The 22,607-nt window shown below is 36.3% G+C and overlaps 1 protein-coding gene across 1 annotated transcript; it reads right to left on the reverse strand.

Annotated features, from left to right (window-relative positions):
* Positions 1 to 10,591: 10,591 nt before the first annotated feature.
* Positions 10,592 to 16,510, reverse strand: LOC132129544 (uncharacterized). Its single transcript, XM_059541173.1, has 5 exons — positions 16,501 to 16,510; positions 16,291 to 16,418; positions 16,064 to 16,183; positions 12,978 to 13,130; positions 10,592 to 12,026 (listed from the first exon to the last, which is right to left on the reverse strand). The coding sequence occupies exons 1-5, from the start codon at positions 16,508 to 16,510 to the stop codon at positions 11,835 to 11,837; spliced, it is 603 nt and encodes a 200-aa protein (XP_059397156.1). The 3' UTR covers positions 10,592 to 11,834.
* Between the last annotated feature and the right edge of the window lie 6,097 nt (positions 16,511 to 22,607).

Here is a 22,607-nt window from a genome sequence, read left to right on the forward strand (position 1 = left end):
ATCCCTGAATCATCTGAAAAACAAAAATAAATATTTTTATTTAAGAGAAACTGGTATAAATTGCATTATAGAGATTTCATAAATAACCACATGGACTGTACAGTACAGCTCATTTTAAACAACGGCGAGTTCACCCATTCCTGAGACAAGTTTGAGTTTGTCTGACGAATAAATACAATTCATCACCAAATTTCAAATTATTTTGGCATTGAATCATTCCCTGGACCACTTAGCACCAGATGCATTCTCAAATTGAGTTTTAACAAAACTGATTTCTCCTACTCTCTTGCATAGTATCTCTAATTATTATACTGATTTGTCATATACGTCACACTTATTTGTTCCCTATAAAGTAATCTGAGGTTAAGTGCCTTTATTCAGCGGCACGGTAGTGATAATTAATGAATCATGTCATGGGATTTGAACATACAACCATTCAGTTACCAGTCTGGATCTAAAATCAATGCTTTTCTAGTACGTGGATTACTAAATAAATTTAATAGATTTTTTAAATTAAATAAATATCACATTGTTTACAAATAAATACATCATGTTATTTAAAATAAACATGCATTTAAATAAATTAATAAGTGTTAAAATAAACAATTTTTTTTTCTTCAAACAAATACAATAATGTATTTTTATTTTAATAATACTTAAATTCCAAATACAAGAACTGGTTGAAGCAACATAATCTCATCAATCGGTCGCAAAACAGTGCCGCCCAATGGCATAGGAAGACACTTGTCAGCTTTGTTTACATCAGAAATAAAAGGTGCGCACTTGATTAAAAATACCATTAGCTGATAAATAAGAGGCTAATAGTGGGGTGTAAACTTAATGTTTGCCTCACGGAACATTCAGAAATGAAAAAAAGGTCCACAGAGTCAATAGGTTACATAAACCCAGGCATATAATATAATGAATAGACATTATCTTATTATAAGACATTATTATTATTATAAGACTGAACAAGCCTTTCATGCAAATCAAAGTTTATTTGTGTGCTCAGGACAGCAACTCTGGTTGATGATGTCTGTGAGGAAACTTTTTATATGCTTTAAATAGCTCACCTGTTAGGTGGTATTCTGACTGTCTGATCGAGATGAAAACACTTTACACGGGTCAGCGCAAAGCACAATGGGTTGCAAATAAGAACTGCGTAACATCCTTTCTTTGCCACGCCAAGTAGTCTATGCCAACCACATGCGCGCGCGCGCACACCTGTGTCGCAGCAGAAAACATTCCTCCTCTCTGTAACCCTCACCTTGCTTTTTCTTTCTTTCTCAGAATCACCTTTATATTTAACAATGGACAATATTTCTAAGGAAACAAGTCTAGGCATTTCTAGAGCATCTCAGTGAACATGACTGACAGCATGATTGGGCATTAGGACAGATTGACTTAAGTTATTGGTCTCAATACCAACATAAATGGCATGAAATACTTATAAATACACCAGTCTCGTATTAGACCACAAAAACAGTGAGATAAAAAAGTGCATATAAAAAAAGTTCATCAATCTGTCACACATAAAACATCCTGTTTTTCCAGACGGTGGATTATTTAAAATAACGCAACGCCCGATGTGAAGGACTTCACAACTTTACTAGATAGAAAACACTCCTACTAACCTGAACAAACGTGTCGTTGAGTTTATTCTGTCTGGTGGCCATGTCAAACGATGGATGGTACCGGCTTCAACTTCATTTTTAAATTATAACGCGTCTTGTATATCTTGTTGCCGAGCACATCGAATTTTCCACAGCGCCACAGCGAGGCCCCGCCCCTGTCACACACCCCCGTTTTCTGATTGGCTGTCTGTCTAGAGCGCAGTGTGTCGTCAGCAGAATCACATGCTTTTGACGCATGTTTACAAACACTCGAGCGAATCACATGTCGTAGAGCCGTATTGACATGTTTCGCGACTGCTGGGCAATTAGGATGTTAAGCAGAGGCATTTTCCTTTGCGCTTCATTATGGTGTGAGACGTGCTTTACGACAAATCTAAGTGTCCTGTCATCGAATGTGACCACACTACGCTTTCTGCAAGAAAAAGGCGTTTCCACTCTGTTGGTGAAAGTCTCATCGGGTGTAAACGTGGTGAACATGTTTTAATTTCAGATTTAAAGGCCATTTTGATATTGTTTTTCCTCATCTGACAGAAATAAAACAAAACAGAGAGAGCCCCATTAGACCCTCATGACTATTTGTCAAACCTGTCTGTGTATTTATTTATTTATATTTTAAACTTTTAATTTAAAGGCATGTGGCGATCATCTTAACAAAAGAACATGACAAAATATAGGAACAGCGTATAGTCATTGTTATTACAGCAGAGGGCGAGATTTCTCCAAGAAAAACATCCAAGACGCTCACATGGATGATTTAATGTTCTCAATCCATGATTCAAGTGTTATGATTGTTTACACTATGCTGGCTTGCACTTTATTCTGGGCCTAGTACACAACTCGAGAAGAGCTTTAGACTATACCCATTTTGTATATGTTGCTCTAACTGTATTTCAGTTCTATGATATTTTTATGCCTAGTATGACTCCAGAGTTGTTGTTAAGATCTAGCTAGTTTTTCAAAAATTCCATAGCTAAATTATGTTTAGGCTACTTCATTACAATACAAAAACACACCATACACATTTAATACTAAATCCAGTTTCAGTATAGAGAAACAAACAGTTGTATGATTACAATAGATTGGAATGTTCAGAGTTGAGCTGAGATGACGCTTGATTTGGGAGTATTTAGGAGAACAGGAAATGAAATCACTTAAATGTGCATTGCATCATGTTGGAAAGAAAGAGACATGTTTTCAAGATTCTGCATAGTCTTCATCAGACACTGTTGTCTTGAAAAGACAAGGAAGATTGTCCTGTGAAGAGAGTTAACACAACCCACAGAGAACAATAGTCGTATTGATTGTATTTTCATCTGCTGTCTTAATCCCTCTTATGAAACCCGTTTTTTTATGCAATGATGACATTTTTCCTTTTATGTTTTTGATTACTTTTTTGGGCCATATTCATTTAACCAGCAACCTAACATAAAATTCATTTATTTGATGTTGATAAGAGAAAGTATGTTAACATTTAAAAAAAAATGTTTAGAGTAAAAATGAAGGCGATGTATCTGCAATTGAAAAAATAAACAAAAACAAAAGATAAATAAATCTGAAACATGCAAAAAAAGTAAAAAATTAAAAATTAAATAAAATGTAATATATATGTGATCCTGGACCACAAAACCAGTCTTAAGTCGCTGGGGTATATTTTTAGCAATAGCCAAAAAAACACTGTACGGGTCAAAATAATCGATTTTTCTTTTATGCCTAAAATCTTTAGGATATTAAGTAAAGATCATGTTCCATGAAGATATTTTGTAAATTCCTACCGTAAATATATAAACACTTAATTTTTGATTATTTATATACATTGCTAAGAATTCATTTGGACAACCTCAAAGGTGATTTTCTCAGTATTTAGATTTTTTTGCAACCATTAGATTCCAGATATTCAAATAGTTGTATCTCGGCCAAATGTTGTCCGATCTTAATAAACCATACATCAGTGGAAAGCCTTATTATTCTATTAAAAAAAAACTGGTTTTGTGGTCCAGGGTCACATATATATAATATGAAATATATGTATGAAAACCTTTTTTTATTTTTTTTATTTGACAAACATCCACTTTAATAAGTACTTCAGTACTGAGCTGTTCTATCAATACAGAAGCATTCTCCTTTAGTTCTTCTGACGAACTCTTATGCGTGTTCCGAACAACAGGTGCAGACCTTGCACATGTGGGAAAATGTGACCTTCATAGCTGCAGTAAAATGTTATGATCCAGTAATATTCTTAAACCAGAGGACTATCACACTGTCATATGGCTGGGTTATACAAAACTTGTCACAGCCTCCTTGTATTGATCTCAATCAGGGATGGTGGGGGGAACTTCACGAGGCACTTATAGCTGCTGATTATATACTAGAAATACATTAATGCTTGTGTAAGTGTGGCTTCCAGCATTGGCAACTTGACACTATGGCTGTCCACAGTGTGTATTGTGTTGTTTTTGTATATGCATGCATGTGTTAGAATCGCTAATAAAACTTAGCAGGATCATACTTTTCACATGATGAAATGAAAACCCCTAGGTGTCAGAGAGGGTATGTCTGTTGAGAGATCACTCTGGCTTGGACAGCTTGCTATGTGCTTATGTGTCTGTAGTTTAAAATGTATTATGGACACTCCCTTTAGGTCAGACTAAGGAGCAGCATGGCTGTGTCAAACTCTCATGCAAAGATGGATGGATATGTGCACACGCCTTACATGCGTAAGTGACGATATGCTTTGCACCACTTTGTCTTTGTGTATGTTTATGTCATGTTTGTTTTTATATAAATAAGCATTTTATTGCTCAGAGTTTGCTCTTTCATAGTTTCAACTGACAGCATTTGTGATGAATGAATTTCTACTTTGCTCCCAACAAACAAACAAATAAATAAATAAATAAATAAATACATACATACATACATAAAAAAACAAATACAGTAAGTTTTAATTCATATTCATGCTGCAAAAATATAAATATTATACCAATATATTTTTACAAATATAAATGTATTTTTAAAAGCATTTGAACATATATTTTCTTGCCCTTGAATAACATTATGTATATATATATATATATATATATATATATATATATATATATATATATATATAGTTTTTTCCCCTGTCAAGTTTCATAAAAGTAAGCCTATCTTTGTTTCAGATGTTCCCAACGATACATGTAAGACTACTACTGGGGAGGTAGACACTCCATTGAATCTCATTGTTGTCTTGCTCAGAAACAATTTCATACTGAAGAGTTATCGCATAATTTTTTTCCTTTATATAGGCAAATCTGATCTCTGGATTGCTGCAATAATATTTTGTATTTTTCTCCTCCATCCAATGTTTTACAGTGAAATCTGGAGCTCATCCAGCACCTCCCTGTGACCCTCCCTGTATGGACACTCTCTGACTGCTGTCATTCACTTATAACTGTGGATTATGTGTCCTCTATACTATCTGTACGCACCCATAGGACACTGATGACAGTCTGTGTGTTTTAATAACTGTCTAGTTTGAGACTGGAGTTGCATGGACAATGGCATGAGGCAAGAACTAAGATGAAGAGATGGATTACTCTGAAAGGCTATACAGTCATGGATTTCCAGGCAAAATGAAGCCCTCTAGAGGGCCCTGCATTAATAAAAGGCACAACAGTCTATTCTTTTGCTTAACTGGCCTTGAATGACATGATGCTGATTTCCAGTCCTTTGTCAGTAAGGGATCAAAATTCAGTTGCTCGTCTTGCAACATACATCTTTTCATCTTTAAAAGTAAATGTGTCATTAAAAAGTTTATATTAAATATATGTTATATGTTGTATCGTGCTTTTGAAAGCAAAACACTCATTGTGGGGTTGCAGAGTTGGATGAAAACATGCATGAATCATATTCAGCATGGTTAAATCTTATATGGAACCTTTGTTTTGTTATTTACTTATATTGATATTTCCATATTATCAATAACATTAAAATTTTTCTTAAATCATATGTAAGTCACAATAAAACTATCTTGGAAATTTTTTTTACCATTCTTTATTTACCTTTGTTACAAATTTTTATTTTTATTGTTTCATCCTTGTACCATACCCAGACTTTCAATCTTAGACTAAAAATCCATCATGAAAATATGAATAATACAATGTTAAAAGCTGATGATCTAAACAAAGCAATAAAATAAAATAATTGTTGCATTGTTATTATAATTTTGTGTGTGTGTGTGAAAAGGATTTAAACATCTTTGTACTCAAATTACAACTGCCCCTCAGTCGTGCTGCCATTCCCATCATGACCAACAATATTGCTACTACATTTTTCATCAAATGTCAGAATTCTCCTGTGGCGCATGTTTAAATCCTGTTGGACATTGCTATAGTGGAAAAATGAAACCACTGAGAGTCTGAACCGTGTTTTAGGAGAAATTGGTTGGAATATCTGATTAGAATATCTGTTTCTGGCTTTATTGTCTTAATGTCTCTGCCACATGCTGAACCATCTCCAAAGGATACTGATGACTGGATAGATCTATAAGGCCAGATGTTTTCCTTTCCTGAGATAAGGACAATGTCACCATACTGCAGCCAAAATGCTTGCAAGAAGCAGGAAGTTGGTAAACATTCTTGAGCTCACTTGTTCATAATAGAAACCTCCTGAGGGTTCATCTTCTATAATGGGGACATAGTGGTCACATGAAATGGCTTTCTGTAGATAAAACCATGTGGCATCATGCAGGGCATTTAGTCATGTTTACTTTCATTAGAATGCATCAGCTTCTACTTTACCTGCAAACGCTTTTAATAGATAAGTTAAAATAATGGATCATTAATCATGGAATGTTTTTTTTTTTTTTAACCAAAGCAATAGGATAATGCAATGAATAGAATTAATTCAATGAAAACACTGCAATTAAATTAGGGATGTCAAATTGATCACGTTTAATCGCATCCAGAAAAAAAGGTTTGTGTTTATATAATATATGTGTGGTGCTGTGTATATATATTTATATAAAAATAAACACACATACATGTATATATTTAAGAAATATATGTAATATATATTTATATTTTATAGAACACATATGAATACACACACACACACACACACACACAAACGCGTACACAAACATGTAAATATTTCTTAAATACATACAGTGTGTAGATTTATATTTAAAATATGCACTGTATACATATCATGTAAACGTTTATTTAGGATGCATTTTTTTTCAGTTTATAAAATGTTTTAATATAAAAATAATTACAATAGGAGTGACAATTAAAACGCTATCCATTAAATTGGCACACAGTTTGTATATAATTTTGTATATAATGTATAATTATATATTAAATTATTTATTACTATTATTTATATGATAAATGTAAATTAATAAAATCATAAAAATATTAAACATATAAATAATGATTTATAAATAATTTAAATAGATAGGCTCTAGCATTCCCGTAACCTTACAGAACAGAATAGTGGTTTGGAGAATGGATGGAGAATTAAAATATATACAATTAAATCCATTGGAGCTTTTATCAATAACATTGATTAAATTATTATTTATCAACATTACTCAAATTAAATCATAACCAACCCAATTAAGGAGCTAGAGTGAAAATGCAAGGTGGTCTTAAATCAGTACAGGAAGCTCGTGAGATATTTATGTTCATTTCAAGTGTTCTAGCCTAAAAATAATGCACTTTTCACCCTTTATCCATCCTCTATCTTTCTCACCCTTCATTCACCTTTCTCTCTCTCTGTGACGACAACAGACTCTCCTGGGATTCTCTAACCTCTCCTCTCTTGGCTGGTGTTGCTTGAACGTTGACACATTACATTCTTGTACTTCTCTGACTGGATCCCTCAGCAAGGCTATCTAACCATCGGAGTGAGACTAGGGAAAACTCAACGAACCTCACAGCTGCGACAACACACGCCTTCACAGAGCTGACAAGAGAAAACACCTTGCAGACTTGGGTGGGAGTGTGGATATGTGTGTGTGTGTGTTTAATCTCTGACTCCTTGTGTCACATACTCTCACACACAGAACAAAACTACATTTTCTACGAGAAAAACAGACCTCCGGAGTGGCATTGATGAATATCAGTGAAAAGAGGTCTGGTCAACAACACATTTGTTTGGTCAACCATGTTATTCTTGGAAGAAATACCATCAAATATGAATATGGATAGATCAACATTCAGTGTATTAGTATAACAAGCAATGACATTTTCATCTGATATTATTACTGTAGCATGGTTAATGGTGTCATTTGAAAAGTAGGAGTAATATTTTTGAAGCCCTGTCACTTACATAAACATTGCTATTGAAGTCTAGTGACACTTAAGCCCCTTTCACACTGCACGTCGGACCCGGCATATTGCCGGTGTTGTGCCCAATTTTGACCCCCTGCTGAATTATTAACCCCCTTGTTCAAGTCGCTACCTGATTGCCTAATCCTAACCCCACCCCTAATCCTAACCCCTCCCCCACACCCACTCCTAAGCCTACCAATACTAGGGGGGTAATAATTCGGCAGGGGGTCGAAAATGGGCACAACACCGGAACACTTTACCCGTGTATTTGCCGGAATGGCAGTGTGAAAGGGGCTTTAGAGATTCCTGTCTGTAAACCCTTTATTTTACATCACACTTGCATTTTTATGTGTTGAACAAATGGTTCCTCGTTCGGCAATGCTGTAAAATCTTACTGTCAATTTTAGGGGAAAAAAAATGTTGAAAAGTTTGAAGCGGGTTTCTCACCTACTGTAGCGACATAGGAACTGGAGAACTTAACAATATAGAACACAGTGAACAAAAACAAAACCTTACTTACAATAAACTGGAAACCTACAAATCCATCCAATTGCCAAAGTTGAACAAGTTGGTCTTTGTGAAGGTCGTCACCTGCACACGCAGCTTGTGAACAGCTACTGCAGGTAAAAACATTCAGTCAGTGAAAACTCTCATTAAACTCATACGTTTAAAGGCGTTATCATGTTTTTTGAGATGTAGCCAACTATGGTGTACACTTGGAGTACTATGTCCATTTTATAGTACTGTAAATGCAGTGTCATGGAATACGTCTGACATATAACAGACATATATTTACTAAATATTGATAAAAATATGTTGTGATGTTGGTCTTGATAACTCTTAAGACTGTATAAAGACTGATTTAGTCTGAATCTGGACCAGTCTCACTTCCAGCAGAATGTAGGTGATAATTACCCAAACCAGTAGGCCTAGTATATGTGGTATCTTTTGATGACCCCAACAGCCACCCCCTCCCCACCATTTACCATTTAATGTGATTTTATTGGAATTTGCAGTTAACGCTTAGTGGAATGGAGGAAATTGTTAATTGGTTGTTATTTTGACAGTGGAAACATTGACAGGATGGAGAAAATGTGATCTTAAGCCAGTGGTTCTCAATTCCAGTCCTGGCGACCCATAGATCTGCATATTTTGCATATCTCTCTTATTTAATTCACCTGATTCTGATAACCAGCTGGTTAGAAGAGAGCCCCATGCATGAACTGTATTCTGATTGACAGGGTCCCTACAAGTCTTCATTGCTTCCTGCTCCCTTAACTTCAGAACATTCATTCACAGATTTGTGCTACACGGCCTGTGGGGTCTTCACACACAGACAAAACTTATACTAGAGAAGTGTCAAATGTGACATAATATACCTCTGTAAATAAATACAATTTATATTCACATCTTGCACACTTTATTGCCCTTTGAATGGAACATATACGCTCCCTTCGATCTGGAACAAACGTCTGAAGTAATTAGAGATACATAAAAAATGTGCGGAACGAGGGGTTGTGAGGACTGGAATTGAGGATCACAAGTCATGTTTTCAGTGAATGTCTTGAAGCATTTTTTTTTTAACCTGCAGTTTTTTTTCCCTGTTGCTTTAAAGGGTTACTTCACCCAAAAATGAAAATTTTGTCATTAATCACTTACCCCCATGTCGTTCCAAACCTGTAAAAGCTTAGTTTGTCTTCGGAACACAATTTAAGATATTTTGATGAAAACTGGTAGGTTTTTGACTGTCCCATAGACTGCCAAGTAAGTTACACTGTCAAGGTCCAGAAAAGTCTGAAAGACATCATCAGAAAAGTCCATCTGCCATCAGTGGTTCAACCATAACTTTATAAAGCGACGAGATTGCTTTTTGTACGTGAAGAAAAACAAAAATAACGACTTTATTCAACAGTTGTCTGCTCTGTGTCTTTCCGCATCACCATAGCGGCATTTTGAAGAATATTAGCTGAACGAAAACTGCAAATGCTATTCTGTGTCAGCAGAGACACAAGGATATGTTTTCCTCTAGAGACCTCATCTCTAGAGTATTTTATAGATTTTTATGCTGGTTTAGAAAGTTTAGCCATAGCTTCATTTCCAGGAGATTATTTTTGTAATATCATGATTATCCAATTTCCATTTCCGTTGGATAAGTAGCAGAACTCAGAAAGCATGGGACAGCAGTCAGTAAGACAAACACTGACTTGCTTTCTCTTAAAGTGATGAGGGACCACTGAGCCCCACCCAAATCCCTGCTCTATGATGTCATCACCCTCTCTTATGCAAACCAGCTGTTTGCTTAAATGGCCTTTAGATACCAGTAAATTTTTGTGTGTGTTGGAGAATGATGTAGAGATTCAGAGAGAACATATGTGTGGATTTCATACCAAACAAAACAATCTTGAGTAAACAGGCTAGCGGCCAAATAAATGAGAAATGTAATCATATAGATCCAAGGCACACAAATACGAGGTCTCACTGGGGTAAAGTAGAAATTAATAGCAAGCACTATCAGTTTATTCTTCAATACTTTATTCCTATCACAAACATACATCAGTTTAACACAGTGCTATGATTGAACACCAGAATGTTAAAACAAAACGTCATAGTTGAAATAAAGGACATGATATATACATTTAAAACATATAATTTTCTGTTAGTTTATTTCAAGAGATACAGTAACTGTAGCACCAAAATCTGACCCCAATTTTCTCATTCTATTGGAATGAATTTATTATAACCAAAAGCGATGATCCAGGGTTTTATGGCTGCATCCAGTTACATAAATTCTTTGTCTTGTGGCTTTTTTACTGTGTAGTAGCAAATGTAGATACAAAATAAAATGCACCCACCCAAGAAATGTCTAATAATTAAGGCAGGTCATTCAGTCTATAAACACGTCATCTAAATGTCAAGAATAAAAATATTACAAAAAGAGTATAATACTGGTTTACATTGTACGGTAAAGCTGTAACTTACTTCAGAAATGTCAGATATCATTTAGATGTCACCCTGAGCAATAGTGGACTGTGCAGTATATCTAATTGGTATGATTTTATGTTAAGTGTTTGTTTGAAGCAATGAAATGGAGTTGATGCATTGATGCTTGAACAGAGTTTTCATACTCAGCAACTCCAGAAATAATTACTTTGTCATGCAGTGATATTAACAAAATTATACAAGACTATTAACTAGTCAAATCCTACTGTACACAAAGACGAACATATAGAACATTTCATACAGTCACACAAGAAACACACAAACAACCTGTCGCAAACAAAACCCCACCCCTTGTCAGTTGGATTCTGAAAGTTTCTTTATGGTGTGATGTGATTTACTCTCAGCTGAAAGCTGTGGACTGCTGGGACAGGAGCAAGGATCCTCCTGGCCCTGGCTGCTCTTATGGAAGCCAGCAATGACTCATGGGAAAGGTCCCCACCCCACAGTAGTGCTGTATTATACTGAAAGGGACTAAAACGATCTTTTTTGCATCATATTTTGTTTGAATTTATATCAAAATGTTCTTGTTATAAATCACCACTGTCATAACTGGCACTTACAACTGCTTTCATAACATACAACAATCTTTCATCAAAGGTCTTTGGCATTGAAACGTGTACATTTATTATTAATTTTTTTTAGATAGGAAGGAGGTTTACTTGACCAGTTATTTTATCCCATTTTTATATTTTTTATTATTATCATATATTTAACTGCACCTCAAAAGTTGTTCCTTATGAACATGTTGTGTCATATTTACATATAAATGAGGGAATTTCAGTCTTTTTCTCCCTTCCTACGGTCAAGGTCAATATGCAGTAGATTGAGCTGAGTTTAAGGAGCAGGAACTGAGCGTTTCACCCAGACCCTTTGTGGCAGATTGGCTTGTTCACAGCTCAGTGTCTGCTGTTTTGGTAGTAGAGTGGCCGTTGGTGGCAGCAGGAGAAGTCTGGGCCTTCACTGCCTCTTGTGACTCTCCGTTAAGACTTGGCTTCTCCTGGGGCTCGGGTTGATTTAGCGGGGCCACAGACACAAGAGTGTTGCCTTGGTTCTCCTCGCCAGCCATGTAAGACTCCTCAGCCTGTGGAAAACAACATACAAAGATTTTTCTTTTTATTTTGCTTTTTTTATTTAAATATTTGTACTACTTATTATTTTTTAAGTTTGCAAAGACAGTCAACCTCAGGAGTATCCCCAGAGCATAAAATGTATAACTCAGGAGACTTAATGGAGTTTGTATTAAATGTAAACTTTATCTGAGATTATGTTTCTTCTAAAATTGGGGTGAATAACAATAGACACAAATGATCATGAATCATGAATCAAAATTAATCATTTTTAGTCAGTATATTTGTATCAGCACTGATGAACAAGACCCTTGAACTAAGGTCATGGTGTTCTTTGAGCAGAATATGATAACTTCAGTAAAATAATTTTTGTTTGATGGAATATTTTTTCTGATGCATCTTCAAAGCTAAAGCATTTATTAAGCAGCATATGGCTTATGAAATCCTGCTCTATGAATGTAAGTATTTTTTTCATTGAAAGAGGTCTGCCAAGAGTGCACTTGGTTTCACTTTCATCATTTCACATCATTTAACAGAGAAGGAAAACCGCTTAGAATTATTGGCAAAGTAGATGAAACAGTGTTTCACTAGCATGTGTTGTGTGGTTCTGAGCATTCGATGAGGCATGTGCTGGAGGAACTGCACTGCACTGATATGCTGCCAATTGTTTCCCTCTTAATTACGAACTTGGCAACATTTTCCTACCATATACTGTACAATGAACTTGCAATTAAAATGCGTGCATAACACTGTCAAAATGGGAATTTGATTGGGAACACTTCATGGGGGAAATACAGTTGGTAAAGTCCTCAGTTTTAGGGTTTAGGCGTCAGGAAGTGAATGAATGTGTAAATTTGCTTCAAAGATTTGCATAGTGTTGAGTTAGAACATGCAATCACATCCTCAAAAAATTATATATTAATTAATGGGATGTTCTTCTGGGGTTCAATAAGTCTGACACTCACCGGTTTCATGCCTTTGCTGTTGGTTTGGCAATGGTACTTGTAGTAGTATGTGGCAATTATTAGGAAAGCAAGCAGTAACCCGGTCACCAGCAGAGACACAAAAACAGCAGAAGAAGATCCAGAGGTGGGATCTTCTTTTTTGTATTCATTTGTCTGTAGAAAAACACGTAAACACCAAGATGTTAATAAAAACAGGGATTCAATATTGGGGGGTTTCAACAGCATTTTGAGTCATATTTTATATGTTATCTGATGATGTTTATTCAGTTTGGGTGTCCCCTAACAGCAAGCAGGAATTTTTGTCATAGGTCTGTTTTGATAAAATAAAGCTGATTACAAATTAAGCCACTGATATTGGTAGATATTGTATATTTAATTGTGTATGCTCATTTTACCTTTGCTTTCATCTAAAGCTCAATGAAAAGTAGTCTTTAGAAACACTGATGATTTAATAACACTGTGAAATTTGAACTTTAGCAAATCTTAAAATGAATATCCATGTTTTATATTCTATATTATACTGTTATGAGACTATATCAGGGGTCACCAAACTCGATCCTGGAGGGCCAGTGTCCTGCAGAGTTTAGCTCCAACCCTTATCAACACATCTGACCAAGCTAAATAAGGTCTTACTTGGTATACTTGAAACTAGAGGTTTTAAGACCGATATCATGATTTTTGATCGTGGATGATTAAAATGTCTCCACAATCTGCTTTTTTGGAAGAAATATTGTAGTATGCTACAACGCACATTCTATCAGTAGTAATTCTGGTGCCTCTGTCTCTCTACATACTCTACAACATGACTTACATCAAATGTTAACTCAACGGTAGAATTATACTCACAGGACCCTGCACTTATTCGCAATCACAAAAGTAAGTTTTTTGTACACCTGAAGCATGCACACAGTAAAAAGCCTGTCAAACAGCGCCTGGCTACTGAACTAAGTTATCTTTAGCATATGATTGTGCTAATACTGTCAAAAACACACAAGGTTTACATAAACACAGCTGGCTATGTCTAAAGTGTATGTAAAAAGTTGTAAGAAAAATGGATGTGTGCCTGACTGTCTATATATTATATGCGTGCAGGTCATAAAATTACAGTACTAATCATGCAGCTTGTCATTAAAGCTGTGGTACTCAATCCCAGTCATGGCGACCCCCATGGAACTGAAGAAGTCTGCAGTTTATGCAGAGCAGCTCAGGGAACCCTCCACCATATTTTGTGCGGGTGTAAAATTGCTTTGGCTCAGGGTCGCTACAGGTGGCGTCATGATCAGGTGTTACGAAAGCTGGCAGAATACACAGAAAGAGCAAGGGTGGCATTAGAGCCTTAAGAGTCAGCCCGTCCAATTTCTAACAGCAGGTCAGGAAGAGCAGAAATGCCTTTCTAAGCACAGGACTTCAGTCCTGGCTAGTGGAAGTGACTGGTCATTACGAGTAGACAGGTGGCTGCAATTCCCCACTTCTATTGCGCAAACCAAATTGAGACCAGACCTTGTGGCATGGTCCAAGATGAGCAAACAGATGATGCTAGTGGAGCTGATAGTGCCTTGGGAGGATGCAGTTCAGGAGGCTTACGAATGAAAAAAGTTACGATATGCAGACCTGGTAGCAGAATGCCAGGGGAAAAGGATGGAGAACAATGACTTACACAGTGGCGATAGGCTGCCATGGCTTTGTGATCCAATCGACCAGCTTCCTGAGAGGGTTAAGAAGACTGTAAAAGACCTTGCTGAAAATGCAGAGAAATGGAAGAGGCAAAAAATATTTTTTGCCATATCGCTGACCCCTACTTGAAACTTCAGGGCAGGTGTGTTGAAGCAAGTTGGAGCTAAATTCTGCATGACATCAGCCCTCCAGTACAGTGTTTGGTGACCCCTGCTCTATATTATACTGTTGTAACATTTAAAATCATTGACTTTAGTTTTTAGTGTTTTATTTTATAATTAATTATTTTATTTCAAATTAATATCTGTCATTTATTGTTTTGTTAATGTATGTAGCACACCCTATGCTTTCCTAATTCAGAAACTTTGGACTCTTCCTGACATGCATAGCTTACACAAAACTTATCTGTTGTTACCCATTCATATAGCAAACAAAAAGAAAAAGTGAACAGGAAGGAGTCTTTGTGGGTTACCACCTCTCCCTGCCTTTCACAACACATGTGTGGGATACATTTCATCCTATGGAGTCATGATAGAATAACCAATGGCTATCACGATGAAAAAAAAAATGACCGATCCTGCGCCTATTGCGGCTATCATTTCACCCAAGTACTTTCACAGGTCTCAGATCTCCCACCAGTTCTTCTGTCTAACCTCTTTCCTGGGTTCATAACCACATGCCAGCAGTGAGCTCTCCCACTCATTCATCTGTTGTGTAGAGGGATTATTTATAGCAAATTACAAAACAGGATCTCCCTAATCTGAGCTCACAGGCATCAACAGCTCAAACTGCCCTACTAAACAATATCCTCTCAGGCAAAAAGCTTCCTTCCTTTTTAATATGAACGGCTGCAGATGACAGCAACTGAAAACATCTGAAGTCACTCGTGTCTATCGGTTTGGGTCGGCAAAGTAGAGGGTCTTGTAAAGTCTAGTAGAGATACTGAATAATGGAGTTTAGATTGTTTCTGATGATTTTTTTTTTGGGTAAATACGAGATGGGTACATTTGTATGTTGCTGAAATAGCCTTACTGTAACATGTAAATTTTAAATATAAATTCAGTAACACAATATTCCTTTGCAAAGAAATGTATTTTGTAAGTATACAGTAATGGAATCAAATGTAAATATTATACATTTTTTTTGCATATAAAATTATATTTATAGTACTCTCCTAGATTTTAGTACATAGAATGTACTAAAATCCATGTACTTTTCTTTCAATAATACCATTGTACTGCTATGGTACAATGGTACTTTTTAAATGTAAATTACAAACAGTAACAAATACCAAAAAGAACATGGGTACTAAACCAAGAACTATGAAACCATCTGTCTTGGAGAAGTGCAATGGTAGTGCTATTGTACACTTGGAAGTAGACTGGAGTAGTAGTATGGAGGAATGGTATTACCTTCTGTCCCACCTTGAAACTCACTGATTGTCCTGGTGGAGGTGTAGTCAGGTTGACTTGAGTATCATTGACTAATTGAGGTGCCAAAACCAAAGAATCAAGAATTAGTAGTATCACCAACTAAAAACAGAAGAAATTAATTTTTGACAATATTCTAGACAATATTGAGGGCTCATACCAATTTTAGTAAAGTAATCAGAACTTGGCTGGCTTGTTTTTTCTTGAACAGCCGTTCCAGAAGTTGGTTGTGCTCCTGGATCTGTTATTGAACCTTTTGATGGAGATTGTGTTGATGAAGCTGCTGTTGTATTAGTTTCCCAAATGGTCTGATTTGTCAGGTCCTGTCCCCAACAACCTATATGGAAACACAGAAAATGTTTAACATGTCAAATAAGACAAGCTTTAGGTTGCACTTCCAACTCACCTTGGTGAATTACGTAGCTTCATATTACATAAATAATGAAGAACATGATAAATTTGCACAAAATTGCCTTTAATGCGCCTTCTCGTTTATTTTGCTTGAAAAATAGCTCAAAGCAGTAGTTTTTTTAATTCCAGTGTTCATTTCAGTTATATGTCCATTTTGCTGACATCAAATTCTCACTCTGATTCAAACTGGTAGCTTGTCTTTTTGAAACATTCATTAAAAGAACTTACTCAAAAGAGTGTTTGTTTCAGGAATCAAGCTGTGTTGTGTGTTTCTAACTGACTAAAAAGAATCGGCTCATTGGAGTCATTTGTTCATAATGGGACTATACTGGTTGTGCAGTATGTTTTAAATTCACTAAAATAATTAGTTAATTAGAGTCATTTTTATGTGGATCAGACTACACTGGTTTTGCTGTATGGTTTTGATTTACTAAAGAGAATTTGTTCATGAAAGTAATTTGTTCGTGAATTGAATTTGTACTGGTTGCATTGTGTGTTTGTTTTTCTGTAGAATGTGATGTTATGTTTTTATCGCATCACATTAAATTCAAAATTCACTTTCTCAGTTGAGATAAAATATATTTTCATTTGCCATGGACAGGTGCTATAACTTCTGCATACATAGCACTGATGCAGGCAACCTTCTTAATGATAATATAATATAAGATATAAGATAAATATAAGATAATTTACAAAGTTATAATAAATATATTAATTAAAGTTTTGCAAAATGGTACAGTTTGGATTTTAGCAAAGATTTTCATGACACCCATTCATTTTATATATCATGCAATCAACAAGGGTTTGCAGTATTTGGCAAGAGTGCCAGATCCTCCTTATCCTGAGGCTGCTGCTCAGTGTTTGCTAGCAACCCTCTATAAAAATGTGCCTTGTTTACACAGCCACTCTGCATTATTAATAACTTAAGAAGGAGGGGTAATGTTCCTGAAACCGACTTAGCAAATAAACATCACCCTCGAAAAGTCAAGACCTTTGTCTTTGTTGTACATTACCACACTCTTTAGTAAAGAATTATGTCTTGAGTCGTGGAATGCAGGAAGTGAGTGGCCGGGTGTAAAGTATGAATGAATTCATTTGCGCGTTCGTTTTAGGTGTTGCATTCTCAATTAACTATGCCATATCCGACAGTCACTGAGTGCTTGCTAAAAATAATATTATAAGAAAAACTAATGAGGTTTTCACTTTTGACTGACACATTCAAAATTAATGATAACACACAATTGATTGTGATAATTTTCCACACTTAAATCATGTTAAAATTCTGTGCACAAATGCTCAATTGAGCTTAAGTAGTATTGAACCTGGAATAGTCTTTTAAGTGGTTTTCAGCAAAGAGTAGAAAAAGATTGTTTTGGCATTTTGGATTTGAGCAACTGAGCTCTATAAATCTTGAACAATAGCTGGTGTCATTTAGGACACCGCACATTTTGCCATCAAACTTGTCATGCAGGCTTTAGAATGCCATCTGGAGCTCATGCTGGGTGGTCTTGTGTTTTCCTAACTAGCAATACTAGAGTCTGATACTCTGATACTAGTCATAAACTGATTCTGCATTTGTCTCAACAGGTGTGACTATATCATGGCCGTTATATTTTAAGGCAGCAGTGCTGGAACAACTAACCTCAATGATTTTGTTTTTTTTTAGTTAACTCCAAGAAATGACCATCTGTGTTTGGTCAAGCTGAAATTTCCTAATGATAGCTCATTTTTTGTTTGTGAATCTTAGTATTTTGTGATTTTATGGGTGCATGGCCACCATGATAGGCCTCACTCAAACTCACAGCTTGAAGCACCCCTTCCTCATTAAAGAAACACCCTGAATATCTTGTAAGCACTTCTATCGGGCTTGATACTGTGCATGGCGAGCCATATATTTTAATTGGCTGAACTGTGCATGCATCCTACAGCTATTAAAAATGTTAATAAAACTAAGCGCTCATTTACACAATCCAAAACCTGACATGTTTATTGATATAATAATTGTTAGGAAGAATGTTCCCTCTTCTCTTAATACCACATAAACAAAACCAGTGTACATGAATGCCTTTGTATACTTCTGTATTTGTATGTTTCTACAAATGAGAAGCCGCACATTTTTTTTAATGTGTACGATGGCGAACGTCTTTAATTGTGTACTAAACAAAATTCCTCTCCCAGCAACACATGGTCAAGCACACTAGCAATGTCCTGTTTGCATACTTTCTGACCTAATTATTATAAGAAATTAGTTCATCATAGTTATGTAATTTGGGATTTGAAGGTAAATTAGCTAGATGTTATTTGCTAAAATACAAATACAAAATAACCAAAATGTGTGTTTTATTGGTATCTTACACTAAAGTGAATCCATCATCCATCCATATAGCAGTGAACACTGATATTTGTGGTGAATGAAGTCACCCTAGACAATTTGTGAGTAAGTCTTATTGACTAACCAATGAATTTCCATGTATATGTTGTCCCTCAGTAACAGGGGACCTCTGATTAAACCCAGTCAGCCAGTCAAATCTGCAAACACAAACAAATTTCTGGAAGAGTGATAGTACGTGACTCCACCTAACCACTTTGGTGCATGTATTTCATTCACCAATAGAACAGAAATATGGCCAGAATCATTGTTTTCCTAAGGAAAGTGATACAACAGGGACCAAATGTGCTCTCCAGATTGATGAATCACTCTAATCCATTCCTTGGTGTTCTGGCACATCTGGGATGATGTAATGAGACAATCTCAGGCAAAGACTCTCAAAATCCCCCATGCTCTCAGCTGTACCTGAATGGATAGTAAGTAAGCTTAGCCAGACACGTTCTGACAGCTCTGATATAAACCTGAGTGTTAATTCCTCCTCCTTCTTCCAGAATCCCTGGAAACATGAGAAATGCAAATACAATGCTTAAGGTTATTTTAAAGTAAGAACCTCATTAAATGGATAGTTCACCCATGAAATTAAAATTCTGTCATTTACTTTTGTCAATTATGCAGATGATAGAATTTTCATTTTCGGGTCAACTGTTCCTTTAACACTTGGTTGTAGGTTTTTATGTTTAAGATTTTCTTTTTCTTTTTTTATCTTTATGTAATAAAGATAGAACTCCAGATAACCCTTTTTAATTGGACTTTAAAGCATTTTAGGTCATTTTTTTATCCTTGTCTCTATAAATGTCCCATGGGCCTACTCATAAGACTAAAAACTATGTCACTGTAATTTTCCCAGACACATTTATTTCTGGGAATCTAAGGTCTGCTTTCACTCTGATTTCTGGGTGGTATCCTCAACTCAATCCCCAGTAGGAATGCAGCGACAAGCGATCTGCCTTTAACAGCTCTACCCCCATTAATTAAATGGATAATTAAATTAATTACCCCCATTAAATCACAAGCTTGTTGAACTCTTGGACAATCTTCCTTACAGAGCCCTCCTCTTGTTCTTCTGTCCTTACACAGATCTGTGATGTGATTATCAAGCGGGCCATCTAAAGATCTCTTATCTCTGACCTAACTTTGGGTCTGCTTGAAACAGGAGAAACCTAAATAAACAGCTTAGTGAAAGAAGAAAGAGTGTGATGATGGATGTAGGCAACTCAAAAGGGTCAGTAATCACTCTAATAATCACTAATGTATTGTCCAGCAGGGTGGAGTCCATCTCTCTCCATCTCCAGATGCACAGATGTCAAAGGAAGCATTCTCCTTCCAGTGTACTTTGTGCTTATCATCGGGCTTTGACGTCTGCAGCCGGTTTGGCTGAGACTGGAACTCATCGCTTCTCCACCCAGGCCATAGAGAGCACGTCTTGGTGATGAGAGTCAGCTGCAGCCCAGTCCCCTCTCTTAAGCAGGTCTCAGCTCTATATGTTCACTTACACTTATTCTATCTATCTATCATTCTGTCATTTTGTCATCATTTCGTCCATCCATCCATCCATCCATCCATCCCTCTTTTGGGAGGGGAGTTTTAAGCTTTAAAACTTTCAAAGATGACTTGGCTTTTCTCATTTCACATTTCACTTTTTTAGTAGTATTTGTTGTCTTTTTGATTGGTTTATTTAAAAAAATCTTCCAGCGGAAGCCCCTGTGATTCACTGTTGGTCCAATCACAAAATGTTATTTTTCAAAAGGTCAAAGAAATGTAAGGGCACTTTTAACTGATACACTGCAAATCCAGTGGTTACTTTATCCACCCCAACTATGGGAGAACTATTTCCATTTGTGATTATACTGTTCCTGAGAGTTTACTTAGCAATGAGGCCACAGCCCAGTTGTTTTCTGACAAAACAAAAACAGGGTGAAGGAATTAATCAAATTAGTGTCAGGCGTGGAATGTTCCCCAAGCCAGACAGGATATGCTACATATGTATATGCTACAGAACAACAAATTCAAACATGCATAAATGGCTGTCAACAGGCTCAACATAAATGACTGTTCATTCTAGGGCTGTGCGAATAATAGAAATTGTCATAAAATCATGATTTGAGCGCAATTTCTAAATCGCTTTATACTGTAGCACCATTTTCCGTGGCCGACCTCCCGCAGTATGCTATCCGATCCAATCAGAATCCAATGTGCCTAGCGTGAGAACAGACTGGGCATATGCCTAACTCCAGGTTCACACACTGTCTGTGATGCGCCTTTTTTCCGAGCCCATGTTAATGGATCAGAGCGTTCACACTTCACGCGGTAAAAGGCTAGAAATAAAAACGTGCGAAAATTTATATCTAGCACATGAGCACAGAGAGAGCTGTGAGTGCACAGGACGCAGTTTAAGTGAGAGGAGACATGTTTTAAGTGCGCACACTCTCTCCGGGCGAGAGCAGCGTGTATCTGAGCAAGCACGTCTGGTTTTGAGACAGAGCAAAGGAAATCTGCGTGCGAGCGGAGAGATTAGCGCTCGTGCATTATTTTAATGTACTTTCGCGTTACATTTTTGCACTCTCACCTGCTCCTTTTGTACCGCTTACACATACTGTATACGCACTGCAAACGGAGTAAGTGTGAACCTGTATAATGTATAACCAATCTATTTCAACATCTGAGGCACCGCTACAATTAATGAGCTCTATGAACAATGCATGGCTAAAAAGAAAAAAAGTCCCTGGACACGGGATTTATTTATTTATATATATTTTTTTGCCATAAGTCTAGAAATTTTGTTCCACCTTTACTATAGTGATTACTTTGACTTATGTCTGTTCTAGAGACATTACAACTTTTTGATATAGCTCTAATTGGTTTTCTTTTGGAAATATGTTTCAAATTAATCCCGAATGCATTTATGACTGTGTGTCTCAAAATTGTGATTCAAATCGAAATCGCAAAATTGATCAAAGGAATCGCGATAGTTTTTTTTTTCCTATCGCACAGCCCTAGTTCATTCAATACAGTTACCAATCTAGCTAGCTTCTGAGTACTAAGTTATTAACCCAACAATAGCGGGGTCAGTTCATTTTTTTGCAGTGGGCCGCGCAAACATATGTGTTTGGTTGTGTGGGCCGCGAGTTGAAAAAGGTTGGGAACCACTGTTCTAGGCCAATATGGCTAGGAACTATACTCTTATTCCGGCATAATAATCAAGGAACTTGGCTGCCCTACCATGGGTGCAGCAGACGCAGTGATATTACGCAGAGCCTGAATATCTTAGCAACTCTGCTAATGCTGCAACTACACAAACTAGCTGGGACTATTATGAGGCACCGCAAGACCCGGAGATCGGCTGAATGGATTCAAAAACTGTAAAACTCAACTGTTTATCTCTAGAGGAGTTGGAAAATTATCATATTTTCAAAAAAAGTGAAGTGTTCCTTTAGTATTTTATATTCACCATTGTAACTGTTGTTACCATAACCCCAAAAATGTCATGTTATTATTATTTTGTGTTATTTTGTATATGTCTAAATGACTGTGGTGGCTCATACTAACTTAATTGTACGAACAAAAACTAGTTTGGGACTGCTATTTAATAGCCTTTCCTTATAGGCTGTTTATTCATTATTATTAGTCATATTCTTACAATCTATTTGTATTTTAAGTAAAGGGGGACAGTACTTGTGTGTGTGTGTGTCAACAATTTTTGAGAAATAACTTTGCTTTATTTTTTTT

This window comes from Carassius carassius, chromosome 46 (assembly GCF_963082965.1).
Source record: "Carassius carassius chromosome 46, fCarCar2.1, whole genome shotgun sequence".
Classification (NCBI taxonomy): domain Eukaryota; kingdom Metazoa; phylum Chordata; class Actinopteri; order Cypriniformes; family Cyprinidae; genus Carassius; species Carassius carassius.